Raw genomic sequence first — 27,286 nt, 5'->3', positions numbered from 1 at the left:
TTGATCAATTGTTATTATAAAATATTGATTATAGCTGCTTTAAATGACAACCAGTGACTTCAGATTTGTTGTCACATATAACCAGAAGTTCAACGAATCCATCCGCTGACAGTCCAGAAAAGTGTTCATACTCTGTAAGTAAGGACAAACAAATCAGAATTAAGCCAGCACAAAAAGTTAATTATCAGGCACTGATGTGTTAAAAAATATTTATTATTACTTTCCTCAAAGGTCATAGGTCATGTTGTCCAGCTTTAGTATTTGATTTCTACATGACTTTATACTCATGTTGTCATTTTTGTATCGCAGACAACATTGTGCCATTAGTTAAACCTGGAATTCAGCCTCTTTTTTTTTTTCCTCCTAGTCAGACCTCAAGTTACATTATTGGTGCATATTGAGTGAATACAAATGGAAAGATACCAGACAATATTCAGCCCACAACAAATCATTTCATAGTTGTCTGTTTGTTACATAACTGCGTGAATCATAGGGAGACAGTTTTTTTTGTTTGTTTGTTTTTTTAAAGAAAAGATGATTTTGATCCTGACTATGTGCAGACAACTTTACCCAGCGGGGCTATACACAGAGAATGATGTTGCATTATAAGCAGTGATAAGCAGCCTCTCTCACTCTCTCTCTCTCCCTCTCGACATCCCATAATGATACTCAGACAGACTCAGGCAGACACCCGCTCGGTCCCGATTGGTAGAACTGTTGCCAGGGAGCGTTGCTGTCTCAACGTGGATAGAATCTGTTGTCTGGTACACTTTAGACATGAGAACAACTGCAGGATCTGAATATTTATAACGAGGGGACTGTTCATATTGAGATTGTATAGAGGCAACATAAGCAAGATGAGAAGGATCTGTCCCTATTTGTCTCGCTTTGAAATTTTCTTTCAGTTTGCTGTTCTTTTCGTGGATTGCTGTAATTTAACTGAGATATTAATCAGTGTCATCAATTTTATCTGCATTTCACCCCATAATATATGTTTAGCTTTAAATTTTTGTTTTATGTATCTTGAATAAAAGTTGACGCCAACTTTACTTCAAGATTGAACTTACGTGAACTATTCCATTAAGTCCTAAATGGCAAATATATGAATCATAATTGTGTAAGACTTTTATGGCTTTATGTTTGAATGTTACCCTATTGTCATTTGGTAGGTAGCTACAGTATAACTAGTAATTAAAATCTGTGTGTATGTGTGTGTGTGTGCCATCTGGCGAATCGTCTCATTTCTTCACATTATTCAAATATGCCTGGACCTGCTGCTACAGTTAATAACACTGTGCGTAGGTATGAATCCTTGATTAAAATGAATGTAACACATTCCAACAAAGCAGACAACAGCAATCAGAACAGCATTCAAATCTCCTATCTCGACTTACAAATGACACCGGCACACACACACACACCTGACATACAGTGCCAAAAGTCAGTGCCGGGTATATAACAATGATTATAAAAGCACGCCTTGGTATGTGAGTAACTTTGACATGGAAATGCAAACACGCACAGAAAGAAATGAGGACACCAGCAGCAGAGAGGCACACATACGCACACATATAATCACTCATTAGGCTAACAAGTTGAGCGAGTTCATGCCTTATATTTTTTATCAGGGATGTGCAAAGTCTATATTTAATGCAGGCAGGAGGAGGTTGCAATTTGCATGTTCATGTTTGTATTGGTGTGTGTGTGTGTACAGGTACGCTTTTATGCGTGTGTGAATGTGCGTGTCTATGCACCTCATCATGTAAATGTACATGCGTATTTGTTTCATATTCATTCGTGCATACATTTTCATGAACCTGCGGCTGTGTGTCTGTGTATATGTGCAGTGTGGCACTCTGCCGTCCTGTCTGCTTGACTCAACATATTCTCCGTTCACTCTCCTCTGCTCTTTCTCTCCCCCCCCCCCCTCCCTCTTCCTCTTTTCCCTCCCTCCCTCCCTCCCTCCCCCTCTCGCTCTGCCCGGCTGGCACGTACATGCATGTCTGTAGACTCTGTACTGTGCTTGCTGCCGTGGCACGCGCCAACCTCACTGCAATGCAGCCCTGTGTGCATTAATTGGCAGAGAGACAGTGGGTACGTGGTATGCAGGGCGGGAAGGATAGAGAGAAAAGAGAGAGGGGAGAAGCAAGAAGAGGCAGAGTAAGGACACAATAGTCACAATAACTGATGGATGGACCGATGGACAAGCAGTCTGGCAGGTTCACAGAGGGACAGACAGACAAACAAACAGAATGTGTATTGCTGAGTGTGCACAGGGAGATTACCTGACTGTGTGTTGGAAAGAACAGGGGGGAGTGTGTATATGTCTGTTTGTATTAGTGTGTTTGTGGATTTGTGTCTCCTGCATTTGACTGTGCTTTTTGTGTGTGCTCACTCATGTGTGCCTATATGTGCCGTGCAGATATCACACTGCTGGGGCAAAGCTCTCTAAACCAAAGTCTGCCTCACTACATTGAATGCTTTGTGATATCCTCCCTTTCATATTTCCGCTGTGACTGAAGAGTAAAAGTTTGCTCAGTTTAGCACAACTTTCTCCACTTGAGGTTTCTTTGGCAAAAAAAAAAAAAAAAAAATGAAGCACAATATGTCTGTATACTTTCTGGGGGCACGCTCAAATATAAAAATGCTCTGCATCAGCTTTTTATTTTTCTAAACAGATTGTGTATCGTGAGGTGAATAGATGGAATGAGATTCTGAAATCACCCACCTGTCCCCATCCGAAATGCAGCACAGAAGTCAGACAGACAGAAGTTTTCACTCTGACATGAATCACACTGCAATTACATGTGTATGTGTTTGTATATTATGTTGTTCACATAATGTAAAAAAGCACTTAGGCCTACTCATCATTCACAGCAATTTTGCATTCATATCCTCCCACACACACTTCTCTATGGAAGTTATCCTCCCTGTTAGCCGTTGTCTTTTGTCTTTCCTTGCCTGACACAGGCTGCGACATCTGGCTCCTGTCCTCCCTTATCCACATCAAGACAACATTTAGGGAGGACTTCCATGCTCTGGGCAAAGAAAAAGTAACAACTGAAAACACAGAAATGTCACCTGAATAAGCCGAACCGCCAAACCGGAGGCGTAAATTAATCATTTAATTTATCAATTCATGCAGAAATACAAAATAGTCTTGCGTGAAGACAGTACTTCTCTCCGCTTGTGTGTAGGTGTTTGGCAGAGAGGTCCTTGCATGATTCAGAGAAAATATACAACACTTGCTCAGTGGTAAAACCTCTTTTTTTAAACTATTGTCTTCCAAAGACTGTAAGAAAACGGGAAATACCTTCAAATGACGGGTTGTGTTTTTAATGAACCTTTTAAATTCTACAATTGGAAGGATTAGGGGATTACTGCATTGTCTATGGTATATTAAAGCTTCCTTCTAGTTTGGTGAAGCTTTTCTTTACCAAGATGTGACGCATTCTCTCCTGACTTGCGTCAAACAGGGATTTCAGAAGTTTCACTATTCGATGTCTAATTAATTAATGGTGGCTATGACCTCTGAGAGCTTTTCTCATTTCTCTTTTGTCTTAGTCATTCTCCTCCTTTTTCTGTTAAACCATATAGGCGTCTGTGTCCAGGGGCAAGTGGCAGAAGTTGCTTCAACCTAATTGTCTTTCTCTACTCGTACTGTCCTCAAATGACTTTCTCTCTGTCTCAACTCTCTCCTCCCTCCCTCCCTCCCTCCCTCCTTTGCTTCTCTCTAGCTCTGCCCAGTCTCTGTCTCTGTCTGTAACTGTAGCCTGTGTGTTTCTCTCCCTCCCACTCCCTGCGACGTATAGATACTGCATTGATCAGACACACGCGCGCAGACACATGCACACACACGCACACACTGAGCCTCCCACTCCTTTCATCATTGATTTGCACTGCTCTGCTCTCTCTTTCTCCTATCCCCCCACCTCCCTCCACCCCCCCCACCCCCCCTCTCTCTCTCTCTCTCTCTCACACTCTCTCTCTATCCCTCTACACTGGCACTTGTTGAATTCAACCCTTGGAGAATAGAGAGAGGGGAGAGAAACAGAAAGAGATAATGACAGGGAGGCAGAGGGAGGCTTTGAGACAGCGCTAGAACAGACAGCAAGCAGAGAAAATGGGGCTTTGGAAGATATAGAGATAGAAGATATGCTGGGGAAGACAGACAGAGAAAAGTCGGCCAGACAGCAGAGAGAATCATTTTTCAGACAGTGGGAATGACACTTTAAGTGAAAGAGAGTGTCGACCAGACGGAGTACATCAGACTGCTCTCCTTCCATCTCCAACTACTCCTCCTCTGTCCCGGTCCTGACTTGCTGGTGGTGTGTTTGTGTGTGTCAAGGCTCCATGGTGTGTCTCAACCAGAGGACTGGCTTACACAGGTCAGAAGTGTCTGGGATAACAGTGAGCGCATTTTTCTGCATTTGTGCATGTGAGAGAGACTGTTAGCGGGGAAAAGTTGTGTGCTGGTTTCTCCAGGTGAGTGCTTGCATGCCAGAGTACACAATAATTTCCCTATGCAAGCCTGTGCCGTGTGTGTGTGTGCGTGTGTTTAGGCATGCACACTTTTATGTAAGTAAGCCAAAGTGCATGTCTGTTTGTATGGAGTGCATGAAGTGGGAGAGAGAGAGAGAGTGTGAGAGAGGCGGTGACATTTTTTTCAGTTTGTATTCCTGGAAACTGTTCTGCAGCATTGCTCAATAATGAAACTAGTGCGTATATGTATGTGTGTGTGTGTGTGTGTGTGTATGTGTGTGGGTTGGTGGGGAGAAGAAAAAAACAATGACACAAGGTTCAGGGAAGAAGAGAAGGTGCAAATATGCCTGGAGAATGTTACTGAGAAGGAGTGAAGATAGCTATCAAAGTTAATATGGAATTGTGTGTATGAGATTAGTTGTATTGTTATGAGTTTTAAAAGAGGACAAATGCTAGTGAAGGCAAAAATCAGGGAGAAGTGTGATTGTGATATGTAAAACTGGTTGAATTCAGTGTGGTTTCATCCCTGGGAAAAGTTGTTGTTAGGGCTGATTTACAGGTCATCAGAGGATTGTTGTTGATGCATTGAGTGCAATACATGGAATGAGTCCAAGGTTCTTGGAATTTAAGTCATGTAAAACAACATAGCCTCAAGGTATTTCACAATGTTATCATGTACTGTACAGTAGGCACGGCAATGCATTAGTTTTTCTTTTTTTCTTTAGTGGACTGACTTGACTCCTCCTTTCTCTCTCATGCCTCTACTCTCTCACCCACTATCTCCTCGTATCCATCTCTCTTTCACACACCTCTCACTTCTCCCTCAGCTGTATTCATTTTCTCACTTCATTTCAACTCTATTTTCATTCTTGCTCTCTGCTTCCTTTAAGGTACGCTCAATCTTCCCTTTCTCGCCTCTCTACCTCCCTCTGGCATGTCTTTTTATCTTTCACGCATTTTCTATTCACTCCTTCTTTATCGCTGTATCTCAAGTTCTCCAATGCGTTCTCCATACCTTCTTTTTTTATAGATGCCTCTCTCGCTGGCAGTGTCTGCAGTGAATATCTGAAACCACATCTTCCTCTTCGTCTGCGTCCAACATGTCCCAGCTGCTCCATGTGGAGATCCCGAACTTTGGAGCCACAGTTCTGGGCTCCCTTAATGAGCAGCGCCTGCTGGGACACTACTGCGATGTATCCATCCTGGTCAAAGGTTGGTTTGTTAGAAATCTTGAGATTTTATTTCAGCGACATAACTTTGAAACAACACTTGAATTTTTGGTCAATATCAACTTGTCTCTCTGTTCTCTGTTATTTCTATCAACCAGGTCAGGCGTTCAAAGCCCACCGGGCCGTTTTGGCTGCCAGCAGCCTCTACTTTCGTGACCTCTTCAGCACCTCCACCAAGACCCAATTTGAGTTGCCCTCCTCAGTCACACCTGCTTGCTTTGAGCAGATCCTCACTTTCTGCTATACAGGGAAGCTAACCATGGCAGCTAGTGAACAGCTGGTGGTCATGTACACAGCTGGCTACCTCCAAATCCAGCATATAGTTGAAAGAGGCATGGACCTAATGTTCAAAGCGAACTCACCTCACTGTGACTCGCAAACAGCAGGGTCCTTAGAGGAAACGGGATCCGAGCCGCAGAGTCCTTGTAATAATGGTAACGGTCTAGCGGTGGCTGCCCTTTTGGCAACCCCTGGTTGGTCTCCATCCCTAATCATGCCGCACCGTAAGATTAAACTAGAGGGGGCTGACCCAACACCCCTGACAATACCCTCGACACAAACCAAGATTTCGTCTTCGGAGTTGGGGAGTCGGCTGGCGAGGGCCAGTTCACTGTTCTACACAACGGCTGGAGGGACCCCCATCCCTGGTATGCCTTCTTACCACCTACAAGGGGCCAGTGGAGGTGGAACAGGAGGAGGAGCTGGAGTTGAAAGGTCCAGTCCTGGATCGTCCAGCCTGCCCACCACTGACAGTCCCACATCCTACCAGAATGAGGATGAGGAGTTTGAAGAAGAGCCATATGACGGAATCACAGAGGATGCCTATAGTCATCTCTATGGACGTTCAGCTAACCCCTACGGGAGTGAGTATTATGTTGTATTGATCCTTTTAGATAATCTTTGTAAAGTGTTGCGGTGCTTAGTGATATTTCAATCACTAATGTTATATTTGGCTGAGAGCACTCATCACTGAAGCTTTACTCTCGAATACTTTTCACGTTTCACATACTTTGAAAACTATAGTGAAAAACTTTGGCAAAAAACTCAATAATATTTTATATTGTGTTCCAGTACACAAACTATTTTAGCATTTATTTCTTAACTCCAAACAAATTGAAGTGGTTTAAAGTAAAAAGGGGTCAAATGAGCAGATGCTATCAAGCTATCCTGCATCAATTTTATCATCGTATTTACTTTCTATCCATGTAAGATCTGACTAAGTGCATTACTTTTTCCATTGCCCTTGGCTCAGATAGAGGATTTACATTTGATATCAGGCCGATAAAAGTAAAACTTGGTATGACTTGCAAATATATATAACCATAAATGTAGGGTTTTGGGAACATAGTTGCTCCTTGTCCAGACTTTTTATGTATTTTTGCAAAAAAAAAAAGGATGCACATTTATTTCATCCTAGTTACATTATTTAATCTTTCATAAATCATGTATCCTGCACATCTTGAAAAAGCAGGATGTTGAGCCTCCAGTGTGTGTGTGGGTTCTCTCAGCATAAAGATAGCTTTATGGAGTTATGATTGGAGTGCATCGTGACCAACAACAGACTCCTTATCACAGCTACAACAGCTGGTCTGTACTGCTTTTGGTTATGGTTTTCTTCTGCACTTTCATACTGGTACGCATTTGACTACACATGCAAGCATAGGTGCTATATTCAATCGTGTTTTCATTCACGTACGCACACACACTTTCCATTATTCTTAGCATCCTGCAGCTCAAAGGCATCGCGCAGGTTTGTCAAATTCTAGAGTTTCAGATATTTATGAAACCCACTCTATCTGCAATCAGTCAGAGCACCCCAGGGTGACATTGTGGGATATTTGAGAACCATGCGCATCTTTCCTGTTTGTGTGTGAGTGTATGCGTGTGTGTAGGCATAAGTGTGTATGCACATACAAATGCATTAATCTGCACTTTTCGGTATAGAATATGTGCGTGTGTGTGGCAATTAATGGATTCATTTTTTCTGTTCTGTGTGTGTGTGTGTATGTGTTTGCACCTGCATACACTCACAAGTCCTCTCAAAGGTTAGGGGAAACTATTTTGTGAGTAAGAACCTAACACCCAGCTTCGGATCTGTCCCCCTCCAAAACTCAAGTTGCTGATGCAGCATCGCAACTTATCTGGGATACATCTGCAATGCTTTAAAACATTTATGAAACACAACAAACTTGTATGAGAATACCCTAAACTACTTTACTAATTATACTTCGTAGGCTCTCTTTAAATATGGGGCACAAGAGGTGTATGTGATAGTCTAACTTTGTTTTTCTAGTTTATAGTCTGGTAAATGGATGGATTCATGCATACACATTTATCTATTTCTGCTTTGCTGTGTAACACAAAACCCCTTTGGTTTTTGGTGTATTTTGAGACCTTTTTTTTGTGCTTGTTTTCATCAGTCCAGGACAAGCCAGAGATGGCAGCGGTGCCCTTGGCCTTGGAGAACCGCAACTGTGTGCTGATCCGCAGGGACCTGGTGGCACTGCCTGCAAGCCTCATCAGCCAGATAGGCTACCGCTGCCACCCAAAGCTCTACACTGAGGGCGACCCTGGGGAGAAGCTGGAATTGGTAGCTGGTAAGCATAAACACGTACATCCTGTCACATGTACTTGAAAGTATTCTCCACCTCTTCCCCTTCGATACTTTAAAATACAATAGTTTAAATTAAATTTAACATATTAAATTAGTTTCAAGTAATAAATTCAGAAGATTATAGAACTGAAATAGAAATTCTTTAAAATTATTAAAACTTTTCCTGGAGCTGACCATCCAGCCAGACTTGGTAATCTGTCAAGGAAGCTATTGATTTGGGAGGTAACCAACAACCCAGTGACTTCTCTAATGCTCCATTCATACAGATGTATTCAACTCACGTTTGACTAATATGAGGCTGCTGTCAGAGATTAATCTCTGGTTATCACCACTGAGATGGACTTGAGTCTGCAACTCATATACATTAGTGCTCAGCCATATAATTAAGACATCTGAGTTAAATTATGTTTAAGTGTCAATAACATTAAATTAAATTGTCAACCCTAATTAAAACGTCTGCTCACCCAAAGAAGCATCTGAGGTCAGGAGGAGTGTCATGAAGCCATTTCGGATGATGTGTGTTGAGTCATTCCGATCAACTGCCATCGTGGGGTTTGACCCACATCGCTTGGTCTGAAAGGGATAAAACAAAGCTGCAGAGTTTCTCTGCAGAGATGGAGGACCGTGAGAGAAGGACAACCATCTCTGCAGTACTCATCAATCAGGCCTTTATGGTAGAGTGACTAGACAGAAGTCACTCCGGAGGAAAAAACATATGACAGCCTGCCAGGACTTTGCCAAATGGCACTTAAAGGGCTCCAAGAGCATGAGGAAATAGATTTTTTGGTATGATGAGACAAAAATGTAACTCTTTGGTCTGACTGCCAGATATTGCTCTTGGCAGTCAGACCAGAGACTTTCAAAGAGACTGATATCACTCAACTCGTAGCCAATATCATCCCTACAATGGAGCACGGCAGAAACAGTTTTAAGATTCTCCCTGATGAACATGAGTTCAAAAAGTTACCACATTGTCAGATTTAATCAGATTGTGATGTAACTGAATTAAGTTTAAAACAGACACAAATGAAATATGTAATGCATAAATATGAAAGACATAGCGTTGAAAAGAAATAAATCATTTAAATAGTTCTGTTTTTATGTCCTTCAACTTCGATCCCTCGCCCGATATTTAATTCCACTTTGAACAGCTGAAGCTTTGTTAAACTCCATTTAAGATCTCCTTGAACATGAATTTTAAATGTAACAAAAGAATAAAAGATGAACTACTAATTGGGGGAAGAGAGTCTCTTCAAAGACAAAGAAATGGGTTGTAATGTGATTCCTTACAGCAAATATCCTTCTTCTTCATGCCACACAGGTACACAGGTGTTCATGACTCGAGGCCAGCTGATGAATTGTCATCTATGTGCTGGTATCAAACACAAAGTCTTGCTCCGGCGTCTGCTAGCCACGTTCTTTGATAGGTGAGTATTAAGACATGTCAGACAAAGCAGAACAGTTTGTATTAGTCTGTAAGGGCCTACTGTAAGACTTGACTTCTGTGCATGACTTCAACACTACCGCTATTTGTCACAAACCAACTTTCACACTCCATCTGTGGCCATGTTGTGCAGTGCGGTTGGTTATGTGTGTTCTCATGTTTATGCACTGTACAGTATGTGCCTGTTGCTGACTCTGCCCCCTGGTGTTGACTCTGTTGCCTTGCAGAAACACTTTAGCCAATAGCTGTGGGACAGGTATCCGTTCTTCTACTAGTGACCCCAGTAGGAAACCCCTGGACAGCAGGGTCCTCAACGCTGTCAAACGTGAGTTGATTGTCCGACACATCCAGTATATGTGATGGATTTTTTAAAGAGGACAATTTGTATCATTAACTTTGCTGTTTTCCCTCTTTTACAGTCTACTGTCAAAATTTCAACCCTAACTTCAAGGAGAGTGAAATGAATGTGATTGCTGCTGACATGTGCACAAATGCAAGACGTGTCCGCAAGCGATGGTTGCCCAAGATCAAGTCCATGCTGCCTGATGGCATGGAAGTGTACCGTGCGGGAATGGGCATGGGTGCTGCTGTGGGCCTGGGCCTGGCACTGGGTGCCCCTCAAGCAGGGGTACACCTCCCCTTTGAGCCTGATTTCAAGACCCTAGAGCAAAGGTTGTATCCAGACCGCAAGGACCCTCTCAGGACTCACCCACCGCTGACAGAGGGCAGCCCCGGGTCTGGGGCAGCTGGAGCAGAGGCTGAAGGTGAAGGTGAAGGAGTAGTCCAGGAGGAACAGGAGGAGGATGAGGATGAAGCTGGGTTAGAGGGTGTAGATGGATCACTGGGGGCGCCATCTTTGATCCCAGGGGCTGAGGCGGGTGATTGTGGTGACACGCCGCCTGAGCAGGAAGTGGAAAGTTTTGGACAAGGTCTGAGGGTGAATGGACAGTGAATGTCCTTTTGGGCGGCCACTCACATTGTGAAATCTGTTTAACGCTGCATTTTCTTTTGCTTGCTCTCTTACTCTAACATCTCCACCACTCTTTCTTCTCCTCCGTGCTTCCTCAACAGAAATTATTCAGCACAAAAAGCTGCGCTCGTAGATCTTACTATACAAGAATTTGTCACACATGCATGCGCACACATGTGCTTGTGTACAAGCATACTTACTGATAGTGGAAATAAATCACTGATAGTAGAAGCAGACACAGGCATGGCATTACTACATTCAGAAAATCAACCCTACACTGTTTCCTTAGTATATATGTATATGTATTTCGGCACCAGCAGCAATATTACAAAGGCCTGATAGCAAAACAAATGGCTGTAATGATTCATCATTTCAGTGCAATACAAAAGCAACAGCTGCTTTGCTGGCAGTTTATGGAATGTGGTATAATGGTTTGGAAAAAGATTCGGTTTTCTTCGAAAGCTGAATCTTGAAATAACCCGTGTAACCTTGGGAAAAACAGATCAGAAAAACACACTCCCTGAAAAAGCAGCTTATTTTGCAGTGTTTGGCCACTTGACATCATATTATTGTATGTTAAATATGTATAAATATATGGCAGTTTTTTTTAAATAATTAAAGGTCAACTACTGTATGTTACCACCATTAAACAGTAAGCTTGTCAGTGCGTCATTTAAAAAAAAAAAGAGTTCTCCACAATCTAACAAAAATGTATCACATGGAGTTGTTTTTTAACGCATATTTGGCCATGACATATTGAATTAGATTGTCAATGTGATGCCTGTGTCTGCCCCAGACCGGCCCTCCCAAACACACACACACACACACACACACACACACACACACACACACACGCATACACACACACACACGTGCTCAAATTTACCACCTTATGATACTTGCCTTCAATATCTGCACCAATGCATTAAAAAAACACAGTCCAAAAAAATGCAACAATGCTTTCTTTTTAACTTTGAAAAATCCTTTTTTAAATTGCAACATTCTGTCCTGGAGATACAGAGAGAGAGAGACATGAACAAGAACATGCACTAAATCCAAGCTTGCATGCATGAATACAAACAATGGATACAGAGAATTATAGAAAACAACAACGAAGCCACAGACCTGCATCTAAATAAATAAGAAAACAGCAAGTTTTGCCTCGAGATATGCCATTAATACGCAAAATGACTTTTTTTCCATTTCTTACTGGGATCTGACCTCAGTCTGACACATGTTAGAACTGACCTGGGTGTGACCCAGGAATGACTGTGTTTGACACAGTATCGATTGGATTTTTTTTTTTTTTTTGTTGTTGTTTTTTTTTTTACTACGGAGCGTGCTGACACCATGGGTAGAGGAGTATATGGAGTAGTAAGATGAAGTGCACTACATTGAGTGGTAGTAGAAAAAATGCCAGAGAGAAGCACTGTTTTACCTTGATGTGGTGGTGTGATTGGCACCAAGACTACATAGTCCTGCTTCCATCCTGTTTTTTTTCCCTGGGGGGAGGGGGGGTAAATTATTGAATAAAACTTATAAAAGCAATTTCTGCTGGATTATTGCATTTGCACTCAAAAAAGTCTATAGGGTGGGAAACAAAGATTTTTTTTGGCAAGATGTGACTGTACTAAAGATGGAGAATTTCCTTCATATCACCCTGACAAATTCTTTGATTAGGGGATTGTGGATTTGGAAAGAAACAAATGGTCTTTCTGACGATGACTGTTTCTATATTTTGGAAGAGGGACGGAGTGAGGCGAACATTGAACAGGGAATTAAACCTGTATTTGTCATACGCATTTTCTTTCTTTTAATGTCTGTTTTCATGCTTTCTGCCACACACATGGACGCAGTCCAAACAGTCTTTCTTTGTTTTTTTTTTTGTGCATTGATTTTAAAATATACTGTTGTATGTTCTCTCGGTTTTTCCTGATCAGCCGTCAAATTGCATTTAATCACAAGATCAGACCATCAGTTTTAGTGAATGAATGAGTGAAGGAATGAGCCCCAAAGTTATTGTAAGCCACCAACATTTTTGGAAAAGCTTACCAATTTGTGAAGTGGCTGAAAAGTAAAATTAATCAGATTCATTCTTCTGCAGAAATTAGCATACAGCATAAACTAACAGCAAAAAATACAGTATATGTCCCTGATATATTTGATCTCTTTGTTTATGCTTCAGTACTGTGCCACTTCAAAGGTTGGGTCAGATTATCCTATACTGTGCTCTACATATCTTGTTTCTTTGGGGGAAGCTTTAAGATGGTCCTGCACAAAGAGCGCAGGGTTATAATTGCACTAGGTAATAATAATGACGTTTACAATATCTTTTTTTTTTTTTTTTCTTTTGGAAGAAATGTGATCTGTCATAGAAAATAGGGCTGTGATAGAATGGCTGAGATCATGGATGAATGTAAACTGCTTTCGCGAGGGGGTCCAAGCCTTGAATATGATAAAATACTGAAAATCTTTTTAATAAGACTCACTTTTTTTCATCAGTTGTATACTGTCAAAATGGGCCATAATATGACATTAATTTGACTGTGAGTCTGGATGATGTTCTACCTAAAAGCTTTAGGGATTTTGTGATTTTTAAACTGTTGTGAACAGGTCTTCCAATGTGGTGAACAAGGAGCATTTCCCTAATAAATAGAAAACTGAGCGAGGTTCAAGTACAGGCGTTTATTACGCTGTTATTTATTCTATCTTTATTGCAACGAGCTCCTCATTTTTAAACTACTTACAATTATGTATGTCTCTAATGTTGAAATGACATGTATTCACAAAGAGAACTAGAAGTTTACTGTATAAATATACAAGATTTAGCCAATTATGTCTTTATTTCATTTTTAATTTATTAAGCTTTAGCTCCTTAAGTTGCTCCTGTAAAGAAAATAAAGATATTAGTTTGTTTATTGGAGCCACTACATTACTTGTAAAATTTGACTATTGAATGAATCACTTCTGATTTTGTCCTTCCCAGATATAACTCTGGTCTTAAACCTTTCAAATTCACAATTCTTAAATTACATAAATAGCTTGCAACACAATCTGCTTGCAACCCAAAAGGATTGAGACCCATGTTCTCCACTGTTAAACTGTGCAGTAAATATACATAACATTTACATTTAATCTATTTTCCTCTCTGTGTATTTTCATACACAATAAATCTACCATTGGGGTTTTATTATATTCTAAAATCTGTCTTCAACAAGCAGAATTTTTCATGGCCACTACTTTATCTAAGAAGAATTTGAAATAAAATCAAATTAAAATGAAGCAGTGAATACAGTTGGGTGGGGAGTATTGATATACTCCAGTGTAGTGATTAAGGGGTGTGGAGCAGTGCCTTAGACTGTGACTGTGTGGGTGTGGATGTTGTAATGTGCACCATAACTGCATGTTCAGAGATGGACAAGACAAAGGACCTGTGGTGGTAGAACGCAGACTTTGACATTTTTTTGCCATTACTGAAGTTATAATTTTACTAAAATTGGCTTCCCAAGAACCTTTGCTTAGTGTATTTTATGTACTTACTTTATGTTTGCCATCTTTTCATTCTTTAAGGAGACAGTGTGCAAGATCACTAGCCCGATTTACTCAACTTGGATACAGCTAATCAACAACAATTGGATCTCCTGGACTGACCTCATCATCACATTATTTATAAGATTGACAGACCAGCCAAAAAAAAGTGAAATAAAATCATATATATCTACTGTAATCAAACCTGTTCATTTTGGACTAGTCTTCCTCACAAAACTGTCACACATACATAAACATTTTTAATGTATTTTTCTTTATGCATTCAGGTTTCATCTTGTTTCAGTCAGCTTGTCACTGTTGACTCTGTTCCAGCCAAAAAAAAAAAAACAACCTTTTTTAGAAAAAATGTTGCTTGCTTCTCTTTTACTTGGGGTCTCTTTTTTTTCTTTTTTTTCTTGCTTGTGCAGGGTGAATTTGAACAACAACAATGTTGCACTATTAACTGGGAAATTCTCAGAGAATGTCATGGCTAGACCCTTGGGAGCTTTCGCTGATGTGGCTGAAAAAAAAAAAAAATCCTGCGCAATGTATATGATGTTATGTTTCTTTGATTGAAATCAATATCTCCTCCAAACTCTGTAGTTAATATTTTCTTTTCATGTGACAGAAATGTGTCTTTTGCAATATCTGTCATTCACCTGGATGAAAATTACGAAATAAGTGACACGACAGGCCTGTTGGTTGAAAAGACCCAATTTTCACAAACCTTTCTTTGCGAATAAATTGTTACTCACTTTCTAAAACCTTACATCGTGCTCTGTTCATCCCCCATTACTGTAAAACGAATGGGCACAGTAGTTTTTGTTCCAGTGAGTGGTTTATGCTGAAAACAATACATTTATATGCAAAGAGACGCTTGTATCATAAAATGCATGCCACTCAGACACTCACTCTAACCCAATGAAACCTCTGATCTTTATGCACCATGTATTTTATGCTGAATAACTTTTGTCACAGTTAGCAAACAAAAACTGTGGAGTCTTGCAGTGGGTAGGGTTGTATTTTTATCACACACCCTGGCCTTTTAATGAATGTTTGTGTAAAGTTTAACCTATTGTAATAATCAGCAGCAGAGCAGCGATAAAGAGTGGAATACATAGACTAACTACCCAGTTGAGTGTGCATTTGAACCTTCAGCAGACTCAGAACAAAATGCACTAAAAGTTTGTATGTGTACGTATTTGTCCTTGAACATAATGCCAGCACTTTAGAGCAACTTAGAAAAATGAAAGAAAAGAGAAAAACACCAGGAGTGAGCGAGGGGAAAACGCAACTTTTAAAGCCATGTGTTCAGAGCGCTGACAATCAGAATAGGGATGAGACCCAAAGTGCACTATGGGAGATCTGACATGAATTGCTGTGCTCTTGCTATTTGCTTTGTCATTCTCCAGCTTGCTTTGGTCTTCGCTAGCTTACTTTCCAGGGTGGAGGGACATAGTGATGTCAACTCCAGCCTTCTTGGTTATAAGTGTGTGTCTCTGCAACAAGGACTGACTGATATTTGACTGATACCTTGGTGCTTTGTGAACAGAGCTGTCCCATATTGACATGGACAATATCTGTAATGCTCTGGTAAACATGAGCCGGACTTGGTCCTAAGTCTAGGCTTATTGGTAACCTCTTGATGGACAACAGTCCATACGATAAAAGAGGATCTTATCATGCAACCCTGCACTTCGATCATGGAAATGTTCTTCACCATCAACAGGGCTTGGACCAGGCTAACTGGGATGGGACAATTTCAGTGTTGATACTGCTTTATGTTTCAAACGAGAAATGTTAAAATGTTTATGCGCCTTCTGACTCGAGCATCAATAATATATACAACAGAAATGCAAGTTGCCACTTTTGATGTTGCATAAAAATCTACCTTTCATTCCCATCATGGTATTTGCCATCACCAGTTTCAGTTGTGTAGTCCAAGAGTACCTGATTTCTTTAAATGCAATACGGAAAAATCTGCTTTCTAATAAAAGTCCTTACTTCACCATATACTGCCCTGCTCTTTCTCTTGTCTCTGTTTGTATATTATCTAGCGATTTATTTGTGATAGCTGTGTTTCGGGAGCGGAATGACTACCTTCAGGGATTTGCCCAGTGCTCACTCTCAAATACCTGTTACACAAGAGATTCTCATTTGAAAAGATTTCAGCCCAAGGAACTTTAACACATTTTTAGTAGTTGTGATGTGTTGTAGAAATGCACAGCTGTCCAAAATTTTAGTAACTGTGTGTGCTATTGTATAGAGAAAGACTTAAACTATATCACATTTTGTTGAAGGATTCATTAGAATTCCCTCAAAACCAATTGGAGCATTCATTATACTGTCAGTACAGGGCTGTCTCACAGACAGCATGTGTCAAAGTTTTATTATTATATATCATGCAGAAACTGCAACCTTAACAGTTTAAGTGGAGGTATGAAAACCTTTGGGAAGATGCATGGAAAATTGAGATTTCTAACTTGATGTCACATCAATTCAAATTATTTTAGTACGTGTTTATTTTTAAAAGGACTTTTCACTGAATGGTGAATGATTACATGCGTCTACAAAACACACATGAGTGTGATATGAGCAACTGTTTTAATTTTTCATTAAGGATCTCTACTTTCAGAATAATGTAAAACATAGCAGGACATTGTCAAGAAGTTTGTATATCAGTCTTTGACACATTTGCATTTTCTGGAAAGCCACAATAATAATTTAAGATTGCCAACTTATACATAACTGGGATATTAATATAGGCTGCTGAAAAGACCTATTATCAAACTATAGCCCATACTTATTAAGAACTTTCTTACACTTATTTTATTGATATATCGAGGGAGCAGCCACACTTTTCTAATTTGGGTTATGAGGCCTATGTGCTACCACTCTATTTGTTGAATGCCGTAAAACTGACACTTTCATTGCAAATTCCTCTGTCAGATTTAGGATGGAGAAGTGGAGTTATGGCTTTGTTTATGGGACTATGTGAAAAGTGTTTTTCAATATGTCATTTATGTGTTTTTTTTTATCTACCTGGGAATACCCCCCCAAAAAAGAAAAAAAATTAGACTGAACTCATATTGTTCCTCTCCACGGAAATCTTTAGTAAAAGACGAAAGATTTATACGATCTAAAACACGAGCATACCCGGATGGACGCTCTGGTTTCGATTTGACGTCCTACGTCGTCATAACGTTTCTTTCCGCTGCGAAATCGCGCGGTGTGTTTTCAGCTTGGTCCTGGCAGACTAAATGTGGCACACTAGAAATTTCGCTCAGATACAGTCTAAGTTGACAGAGTTTAAAACAGCAGCTCTGCTGGAAAAAAGCACCAGCTTCTGTCCTTCAAAATGAGCGACGACACAGACTCCCCTCCTGAGAGGGAAATGAAGGTAGGCTCTGTTCTCCGTGAGTTGTGTTGACAGGTTAGCATGTGTAAGCTAATGTTTGCTAGCACTGTGTCACTTCATCTTCATTGGTTTAGGTTTTCTGTTCAGTTAACTCTAACTCAAAAGTATTTACACAGTCATATAAATAACCTTAGACATAATTAACAGCTAGAGTGCAACAGTGTCCCAAGAAAAAGCTGTCGCAACAACTTTCACCCTCAGTTTGTAGCTAACGTTAGCTACTAGCACGGTAACTTAGCTATTGACATGTTAACGTGCTCCTTGAGAGGTGATTTCCAACTTAATGTGACTGAAATTAAATAATCAAAAACTAGTCACATTCAGTACATTTTGCTTTAAAGTTACCAAAACAGCTTATTAACGTTGCGTAGGCTATGTGTGTTGTCAATAAACTAGTCGAAAGCGAGCTAATACGTAAAAAGTTTAAAAGGCAAGTAATGCTACTTAAGGTTTCACGTTAAGAAATCTGGCTGTCAGATAATCCTATGAACACACAAGCCTTGTTGTCAAGCATGTTTAGTTATATTATTTTCTTCCAAGGTGATATACGATATAGTTTAAGTCTGCAGTTATCGAAGTGGGGCCACACATGTTTACAACCCATCACTGGTCACAAACATTGCTTTTCTTCTCCTTTCTTTCCAGGATTTTCAGTTTCGTCAGATGAAGAAAGCAAGAGTTTTTGAGCCTGCCGAAGATTTGCCAAAAGAAAGATCTAGTCTGCTTACCGTCTCAAACAAATTTGGTTTAACTTTTGTTGGGCTGGACAGAACATTCAAAGTTTACCTAACACAAGACATTCTGGCTGCTGATAAAGCTGATGGCAGCTCCAATGAAATAGGTATGAATGTGACCATACTGTTACTTAAAACACATGTTTCTCTTAATTTCCATTCATATCTTATTCACAATTTACTCAAACTTTCCTCTTTGTTCTAGTTGACGGAATACCAGCTTTGGCGGAGGTGACTGTGGAGCTGGCTCTGCACCACTTGGCTCTCAGTTGTGATGAACTTACTCTGTCAGTTTGTGGCATGTCCGAGGTGGCGGGTTTGTCCCTCACATTCTATGATGTCCGCACCTTCATGAACAAGGTAACTACTTTAGTCAGTTTACCTATTGTGCCTACGTATTAGACACACGTCATGTGTCTCAGGTTTTGTTTAACAAACATAGACACTTGAAGATACATTTGTCCATTTTGCCCTTTCCAAACGATTACTCTACTTTTTAAAAATCTCGGCCTTTATAAATAAACTTTGTAAACCTCTACTGCTGATGAGAATTCTCTGCATGTAACTAACAGTTATGATATGAAAAGGTTGTTTATAATTACATTTTTTGGAAATTGGAGCAAGATTTCCATATCCATCAATTTCAGTTTAATTTGGGTGATTTTGACGGCCAGGTATTCAGTAATTAAATGTCCTTGAATCTGCCAAATTCAGTCACTTTAAACATTCGATGTGTTGATTTTTTTTTTTTCTTTTTTACTTAATTTGTCTTTGCATTTCCAGGCGAGACCACAGAAGTTACCTTTTGCATCGCTGCAGCCAGCAGTACCCTCAGGTACCTTAGTGCAGGACCTGAAGTGGAGTCCTGCTCAAGCATCCATGTTGGCTGCCTGTCTGTCTGAAGGCAGTATGATGATTTTGGATGTTACTGACAGTGTCAAGGTCGTGTCCAGCCTACCTGCTTCAGATGGCATCACATGCAGTGAGTTGAGACGCTGAGCATAATATTTATCTCTATAAATGAGAGATTCTATTAGTTGAGTTTACATGTACTGCACATCTCCATTTTGCCACATGGCTCTGAATGTGCTCTGTTTCACACAGTTTGCTGGAGCCCAAAAGGAAAACAAGTGGCTGCAGGGAAAATGAACGGCACAGTCAGTCAGTATACACCAGTAAGTGAACCTAACTCACTGTAATTGAAAATACATCCCTTATTGCACCTTGAAAGGTGTAGCACACAGTGACTGAGAAGATGAAAACTGATTTTCTCCTCTGTTGAAAAGGGACTAGAAGAAAAGAAAGTGATACCATGTCCACACTTCTACACCTCCGATGAACCTGTCAAAGGTAAAACGTGTGCTATCAATGTGAGATCTGTGATTTACGCCATATACTGAGCTGTTCATCCTCCTTATTGACAGAGTATTGATGGCATATAATGGCAGGGTTTATCTCTCACCAGTATGTCACATATTCTTATTTACTTGAGTCTTACTTTCATTTCAATCCTTATTTTGGCTAATGCCTCTCTTTCCTTTTTCTCACAGTTCTGGATGTGCTCTGGCTGAAAACCTATGTGTTTGCAGTGGTTTATGCTGCTGCAGATGGGTCCCCTGAGACCCCTCCTGAGCTAGTGTTGATCTCCCTCCCTGTGAGTACGCCCTACATCCGTAGTCAATTTCACCTAATCACATTTGGATTTTTGTCAGGTTTCACCCCTCCAGGCTTCGGTGCTTCAGTGCTTAGTCATTGCTTCAGTAGATACATTTTACCATATATGTTTTTTTGTGGAATTCACATTAATTTTACTTGTTTCATCAAGGATGTTTTCTCCACATGGCCTCAGCAACAAGGCGAATAAACAAGTGTGGTACTTTATGCTTTGCCAGATTATGTACCGTAGCTTTGAAGGCAAAATTCTGCCTCTTGTTGGTTTTGCAGAGCCTGTTGGCAGCTTATCACACATGTACTTGTTTATATCAGCTGTGTCACAGAATCTGAGATGGCAAATCGCAGTTGGATGTCCGTGGACAGCGTGATAATGCATATCTCTCAGTATTTGTAATGGGGTTCTTATTCTGGTCAAATGCTAAATTATTGAGCAGCTAAAATATGCTTTGACAATACAGAACTTTCATCAGTTGCTCCAACTTGTTAATGTACCGTCAGCAAATTAATGTGACAGTGTTTGATTTTATTTCTTTTTCTTTTTTACAGAAAAAGGAGGAGAAGGTGGAAACAAAGTATCTGAACTTTAGTGACACGGTGTACGGCTGCTGCACCGAGCGACAACACCATTACTTCCTTAGCCACATAGAGGACTGGTAAGAAATATCACAATTTATAGGCATGGATGGTACAGTAGCAACCCAAAATCATGTTCACTGTTGATATTCCCTGAAACTTACTTTATTTTATTTTAATGTCATGTTAAAATGGAGTAAAATTTATTTTGCTTTTCCTTGTTTATTTCATCCAGGGACCTTATTTTTGCGGCATCAGCAGCTTCCATCGAAGTCAGTGTCATATCCAGACAAGATGACAAGGTACCTACTGTAATTAAGTGAAAAGCTGAATTTTTAGCACTTAGATGTTACAGAAATCTTATGTTTTAAATGACCACTGATCGAATATGGATAGAAATTAAATGTGTCTGTCACTGTGATGGATTTCCACTTAAATTGGAGTGGAGAAGTAAACTTTGACATCAGAATACAATTGAAAGAAAAACATGTATTTATGTGTGTTTTAGATGATCTGAAGTATCAAGGAGAATTACATACTTGTTCCATAAAGTTCTCTGCACTTAAAACACCCTTCAAATAATTTAGGCAAGCAGAGCTCTCCCGTCTACAGTCGACAAAGCTAATGCCAAATACTTGAACCAGCGTGCGTGATAACAGTTAGGTCAGCTGCTGAAATTCTTTGACTGTATTTGGTTTCCACTATTAAAAAAAATCATGTTTTCTCTGATCTTAAGGGTTTAAGCATCTGAGAACTTCTTTTCTGTATTAAACTTGAATTAAAATTGACTCAATCATAACTACAACTGATTACACAAAGTTCTGATGCACTTTTGTTTTATATAAAAACTTTTATTCTCAGCATTTTATTTGCTTTAATTCACAGTTTGTTTGATGCTTTCTGTAAGGTGAGAGAAAAATTGAGCAAATGTCTGTAGACTGTGATGACCATGAACTATTGTTGTCTTTTTAGATCTGGGAACTTTGGATCCTGGAAGATGCCAGTAGGGCTGAGCTTCCAGTGTCTGACTCGAATGAAGACACTCTGCCTCTTGGCTTAGCTATAGACTACACCAGCCAGCAGGAGATCCACATCAGTAAGTGAATTTGGCTTTCTGTGTATTTCCTCTCTTCACCTGTCAGATCAATTTGCACTTCTACACAATGGGACAACACCTACCTTTCTGAGCCAGAAGTTTGTCATTGAATGTTAAAGGTATTTTCCCTATAGGAAAGCTGGGATGCAGAGGTGGTTGTTGGTAGGCAAATTAACACCAATATCGGACAAGTTAAAGATTCTACTCCTCCTTCATTGAAAAATCCAGAATCTATGAATATGCAACTATTTTTCATTTCCGAAGTTAAGATGCCTCCTACTTCACTGAAAAAAGTTAGTGTATGTGCACTGGAGGCTTTAAGTTTCTACGTCACACTTGTATAATTTTCATACTGGACAACAATTGGCACCAAACTAGTTGTGATGTCACAAATCCTGCTTGTACAAAGATTAAACAAAGATTAAAGGTGAGTTCAGAGACACTTTTTAACTTCAGCAGATTAATGTTAGAACAGCCTTCTACAACACATTTTGACTTGAGGTGGACATAAACAGTTTTAAATAGGATTGTTGGGGTAGGATTATTCTTATACTGGTGAAAGTTAAGCTCTACCAGAAAACTAGTAAACAGAGAAGCTGGCTTATTGCTAACCTAGTGTACAGTCAATTGGTGCATTTTTTTTTTAATTAAGTTGATTTAGAGCTTTTGTTATACCATTTCGACTTCGGTATGACAGTGTTTCAAATCAATTATCTGGGCGGCTTTATGAAATTATTGGAATTACAGGATTTGTGTGTCAGTGTGGTGAAGTTAAACTTGTCACCAACTTAAATTTGTCACCTTAGAAGCCAAACCACTGACATTACCATCAGGTTATTTATTTGTGAATTAATTAATTGAATTTCAGAAAATTGACTATATCCCAATTTAAATATAAACGGTATGGTGATCATAAATGTGGTGATAGATTTTTATATTTATTACATTTTTTTTATGAGTGCCTCTCTTATTTGCCATAATCTAACTGAAAATACAACCTCTACATACAAGAATTAGAGGACATTACATCCATTCCCTCCCAGTTGAAACACCTATTTATTTGGGGGGGGGGTTTCTGATATCACTTTTGTTAATCATAAATGTTGCATGTTGCTCGCTGAGTGCACTGGGTTTTTCAGAAAATAGTAGAATGACTGTATGGACAGAGTAGAGAAAATTAAATCAGTTTAGGAATGTTTGTACACCATCTGCCACCAGCGATACCGCCCACCCCAATGAGACTGTTTTAATCAACACAAATGTTTTGTGCTATGAATTTTAAAATATTTCATACTGACACTAAAAAATGTAAGTCTCAAGGCTCCGTGGCTTTCTCAGTTTGTCTCTCCAGATTCCTACAAACTAATGATTTTTGTGGTATAAAGTTGTTTTGTAGGCATATTTAAGATCCTCTCTAATGGATGGAGAACCAGGGACTTTACTGCAGTATTTAAGTTAACTGTAATTTCATAATAGCTAGTGTTATCTCCTATACTTCATTCCGTTATCTTTGTTTAAGCTTCAAAACATTTTCTGTTCAACACTCCCCTAACGATCAGATGAAGCTGAAATCCTTTAGGCTTCTTTGTGCATACAGCATCCTCTGCAGTGCTCTATTGCAGCTTGTGTAAAGAATAGTAATAAGCTACCGTCTCAGTACACTGTTTTATCTTAACTGGCCCAGTCTGCCAGACATTCACGTAGAGCTGCTGTTGCTGTCTAGTCACATCTCTCCCTGCTCACTCTAAGAACTTGCTCCCCAGCAAGAAATAACCTGCAATTTGAGCAACATTTTGACATGATTGTAGTCTGATCAAAACCTTTATCTGAAGTGAGACATTCACTTCACTAGAGAAAGTGAAAGGTATGTAACGAGTGAGTTATCTGTAGAGTAAAAATGCACTCATTAAAATGGCACAGACAAGCTAGAGGACCACAACAAACAACAAAGCTCTGACAATCCTGTTGCAGAATGCTGATGAGGTTTACCGTGTGCCTCTCCCTTCTGTTTACTTTCTTTTTCACCCTCTATCTCTTTGCCTCTCACTATCTTTCAAACTTTAGTTTCATAACTGAGATTAAACTAAGCATACTGTTTTTTTTGTGTTTGTTCTCTGCTTAGTGTGTCTATGTTGTAGAGAACTCATTATCACATTGTTTCTTGGATCATAACACCTGACATTTTCCGTGTTTGCTTGCTATTTGTATAATTATATATTGAATATTTGTATGTAATTCTGTGTGTGTGTCTGTCTGTCGTAGATGGAGGTGTTAAGTTATACAGACTATACAATACTGATCTACTGGAATGAATACAAATGGAAAAATACAGGCTGAGATGTGAGTCAGTGGTGATTGATCAAACACTGAGACTTGCTGAGAAAGAGCAACATTGCCGTCATCCTCGATAACTATTAAAGTTATACTTGAAGAACAGTTTCAGATATGAGACACCGCTGTAGAGCGACAATAAGGACAAAGTGTTCGGTGTACTTTTGTGATGTATCTGAAATGACTAGTATTGACTCTGACAAATACATTTTAAATTTGAGGAATGAATTCTCACTTTCATCAATTAAATGTTAGTTTAGACTGGATTTGCCTTTGTTTTTTTTGTTTTTTCTACAGCGTACTGTGTAAATTTCGGAAAGTGCTGAAAAGTGGGTGTAAAGTACAGGAAAGAATTGGGGGGGGGGGGTTTGGCGAGAAGAGGAATGCTGTGGACTGGGTTCCTATTTTAACCACTGGAGGGTGAAATTAGCCAAGGTCAATGAGATAACTACAGCTCTAACTCACAGTCTTTGTGCTCAAATGCCAACAGTCCTTTCATGATTAAAGTAACAGACAGCATTGTGTCATCATGAACAGAGCAGGCATAGTGTGCAGACAACACTCGCTCTTAAAGGGGACATATCATGTTTTTTTGTGATTTTTCTGTTATTTTTATACTGTTATGATGTCGGATATCGTGGTCAAACGTCCAAATCTTGAGGTGAAGGTATATAAAAATGCTCCCTGCAAGTCAAAATGTGCATGATACGTCCCCTTTAATTGTCACCTTTGTGCAGTGGTGTAAGATGGAAGCACAGAGCTGTGCAGAACGCTAAATCATTTCGCACAAACGTCTGTTACTGACTAATCTACATGACACATGCATGTGGATCTCAATTAATAGATTCCATATAAAATTACATAAAGTTTCCTACCCGAGAGCAATAGAGATTTTCCCTGGCTCTCTGATCTGCGGGTATCAAAGGGGGAGGAAATGGGGGAGTTGGCTTAGAGAGAGACTGAGTAAGTTTGACTGGAGAGTTATGTGGTCGGTATGTTCTGTGTAATTATAGCAAACACATTTTTAAGTCTTTTGTTCAGCGTAATGTAGGCATTTTCTCTGTCTGAATGTCTTTTGTCTGACTCTGTATCTGATCTCTCCATTCTCTCAAAGCTGATGAGAAGACCGTACCCCCAGTGCCCACTATGCTGATGCTGTCCACGGAAGGATTACTCTGCCCATTTGCCCTCCTTAACCTCAATCCTGGTGTTAAGCAACTGGTCTCAGCCCCCAACCCCCTCGCCTTGGAGGGGGAGAGACTGCCCAAGCCAGGTGAGAAAGCCAGTGATATCAAAATGTTTGGCAGATTTTTAATTCCCTGGTGTGGTGACATTATAGGCTGTTAACAAAGATGGACATTTTATTTTACAATGTCACCCACTGGTTTCTAAAGGGACATTTCTTGTACTATAGTTTGGTAGTTTTGGTGGAAGCAGGTTTCTTTTCTGTTCATAGGTTCTTTGGCAACCCAACTACCCAGAGCTGCTGCCTCCACCCCATCTGCCCCAGCAGCATTCGCAAACCTCGGTCTTACCTCAGCAGCTGCTTCCACTCCTCCAGCCCCTGCTGCCTCTTCCTCTGCTGCCCCATTCAGCATTGTTCCCACAGTTCCTGTGTCATCATCATCATCAGGCTTCACTTTCTCTGTGCCGTCTACCTGTGCCACCTCTGCTCCTTCAGTATTCTCCCTTGGGGGAACCACACCTTTTGGATCAGTTGGATCAGGATCCTCAAGCTTCTCCTTTGCCTCTAAACCACCCTCTGACACCCCCTCAGCACCGTCAGCGTTTTCTTTCAGCACTCCTTCCATCAAACCATCAGCAGTGGCAGCTACAGCTCCAGCTCCAGCTCCAACTCCTACTCCAGCTTCAACTCCAGCTCCAGCTCCAGCTCCAACACCCCAGAGTATTACAACTCCCTCCACACTTACAGTGAAATCAAATCTAAATGAGAGGTAAATCATTATCTCTGAGCTACCATATATTAGGGTATTTAGATTGAGACATTGAGGTTTGTAAACATACACACATACATTTATACAAAGACTTAAAAAATCTGTCTGCTCTTTTCCCAAGATTTTCAGCATTGGAGACCCCAACACCAGCCCCACAGTCTTTCTCCTTTAATTCCTCTCTGCCCAAAAGTGTTGTGTCCAACTCAAGTGGTTTGGCTGCCCCTGCAGCCGCAGCCACTAAGACACCAGCCTTGTTAGGTAAGAAAGTCCTCAATTACCTTGACCGTTACACTTTGCACAAGCATGTTATTTCATTTTACTCAATGAATACTTGATTAAATTAAGTCTCACGCACCTATGGCTTGGGTTGTGATCCTATTACTGTTGGTTATGTCTCAGTCCCAGTGCGTCCAGTTCAAACCAGCACACCACCCACAGTCGTGCAGAAACCTGCTCCTGCTGCCCAGGGCCGTGTCCAAACCCCACAGGTCTCAACTGTTTTATTACGAAAAACCTTTATTTTCTGTACACATATTAACCTGACTTTCATGGTTTTGTTGATATTTTGGTCAAAAATATGTTAAAAGACACACATATGCACTATATTTACACATAACCTCCATCAGTACACTAAATTTCTCCTAAATTCTAGTTAAACTGCAACTGCTATGAAACTGTGCTGGTAGTGGTTGCCACGAGCAACACAACACCCAACTGAAACCAACTGTTAGTTAACTGTATATCAGATAACAAATTCTTGCTAAGTTTTCTTTTAAGTCAGCGTACATGAGTTGTATTTGTTTGCGTTTTTACTTGTAATTATAGGTTTTTTGATGTACTTTATCGCTTCTTGTTACAGGCAGCTGTTAGTGTGAAGGCCCTGGAGAAGCAGCTACAGCAAAAGAAAGACTCTGATCCCATTATGGCTGGTATATTAGAGGAGGTGAGACATATCATCCAGTCAACTCTGGAGTACCATGTAGCACTTTTAATTGGTGAACTTTGTGGCTTGAACAGTATTTGTCAGGGGGATTTGTTACTTGCTAGATGCTTGCAGTCATGACTACACACAGCAGTCTTAATTAAAGTGTAAATCTGTAAAATATCTTTTTAAGTAATTGTACTGTTTGTTTTGTCTGTATTTTGATTAAGGTATGCTTCATATAGTTAAGCATAATTTCAGTTGTAATTATCATGTAAAGGACGTCAGAAACTATGGTCAAGGAAGTTTGGTTCCT

The 27,286-nt window shown here is 40.0% G+C and overlaps 2 protein-coding genes and 1 pseudogene across 6 annotated transcripts in view; 2 read left to right on the top strand and 1 right to left on the bottom strand.

The window, feature by feature from the left end:
• The window catches only part of LOC122968538 (nucleus accumbens-associated protein 2), a 31,805-nt gene extending 15,525 nt beyond the window's left edge, over window positions 1-16,280 (top strand). The window contains exons 1-7 of one of the 2 annotated variants that reach the window (XM_044333865.1): window positions 4,054-4,388; window positions 5,513-5,694; window positions 5,810-6,574; window positions 8,132-8,308; window positions 9,647-9,752; window positions 9,997-10,094; window positions 10,189-16,280. In XM_044333865.1, coding sequence (XP_044189800.1) covers window positions 5,583-5,694; window positions 5,810-6,574; window positions 8,132-8,308; window positions 9,647-9,752; window positions 9,997-10,094; window positions 10,189-10,721 — 1,791 coding nt within the window. In that variant the 5' untranslated portion in view covers window positions 4,054-4,388; window positions 5,513-5,582 and the 3' untranslated portion in view covers window positions 10,722-16,280. Of the gene's footprint in view, window positions 1-4,053; window positions 4,389-5,512; window positions 5,695-5,809; window positions 6,575-8,131; window positions 8,309-9,646; window positions 9,753-9,996; window positions 10,095-10,188 lie in introns of those variants that run through there. The other variant, XM_044333864.1, reaches the window with a different exon arrangement.
• A 1,036-nt stretch (window positions 16,281-17,316) lies between these two features.
• On the bottom strand, window positions 17,317-17,420 carry LOC122969116 (annotated as a pseudogene).
• A 35-nt stretch (window positions 17,421-17,455) lies between these two features.
• The window catches only part of nup214 (nucleoporin 214), a 32,731-nt gene continuing 22,900 nt past the window's right edge, over window positions 17,456-27,286 (top strand). For all 4 annotated transcript variants that reach the window (XM_044333826.1, XM_044333825.1, XM_044333824.1 and 1 more), the window contains exons 1-15: window positions 17,456-17,667; window positions 18,331-18,526; window positions 18,625-18,779; window positions 19,203-19,401; window positions 19,524-19,594; window positions 19,706-19,769; window positions 19,970-20,073; window positions 20,640-20,746; window positions 20,902-20,968; window positions 21,639-21,762; window positions 25,208-25,366; window positions 25,550-26,048; window positions 26,170-26,306; window positions 26,448-26,536; window positions 26,908-26,991. In XM_044333826.1, coding sequence (XP_044189761.1) covers window positions 17,626-17,667; window positions 18,331-18,526; window positions 18,625-18,779; window positions 19,203-19,401; window positions 19,524-19,594; window positions 19,706-19,769; window positions 19,970-20,073; window positions 20,640-20,746; window positions 20,902-20,968; window positions 21,639-21,762; window positions 25,208-25,366; window positions 25,550-26,048; window positions 26,170-26,306; window positions 26,448-26,536; window positions 26,908-26,991 — 2,097 coding nt within the window. In that variant the 5' untranslated portion in view covers window positions 17,456-17,625. The remainder of the gene's footprint in view (window positions 17,668-18,330; window positions 18,527-18,624; window positions 18,780-19,202; window positions 19,402-19,523; window positions 19,595-19,705; window positions 19,770-19,969; window positions 20,074-20,639; window positions 20,747-20,901; window positions 20,969-21,638; window positions 21,763-25,207; window positions 25,367-25,549; window positions 26,049-26,169; window positions 26,307-26,447; window positions 26,537-26,907; window positions 26,992-27,286) is intronic.

Source organism: Thunnus albacares, chromosome 18 (genome assembly GCF_914725855.1).
Source record: "Thunnus albacares chromosome 18, fThuAlb1.1, whole genome shotgun sequence".
NCBI classification, from domain to species: Eukaryota; Metazoa; Chordata; class Actinopteri; order Scombriformes; family Scombridae; genus Thunnus; species Thunnus albacares.
This window is presented reverse-complemented; position numbering and strand designations above follow the sequence as displayed.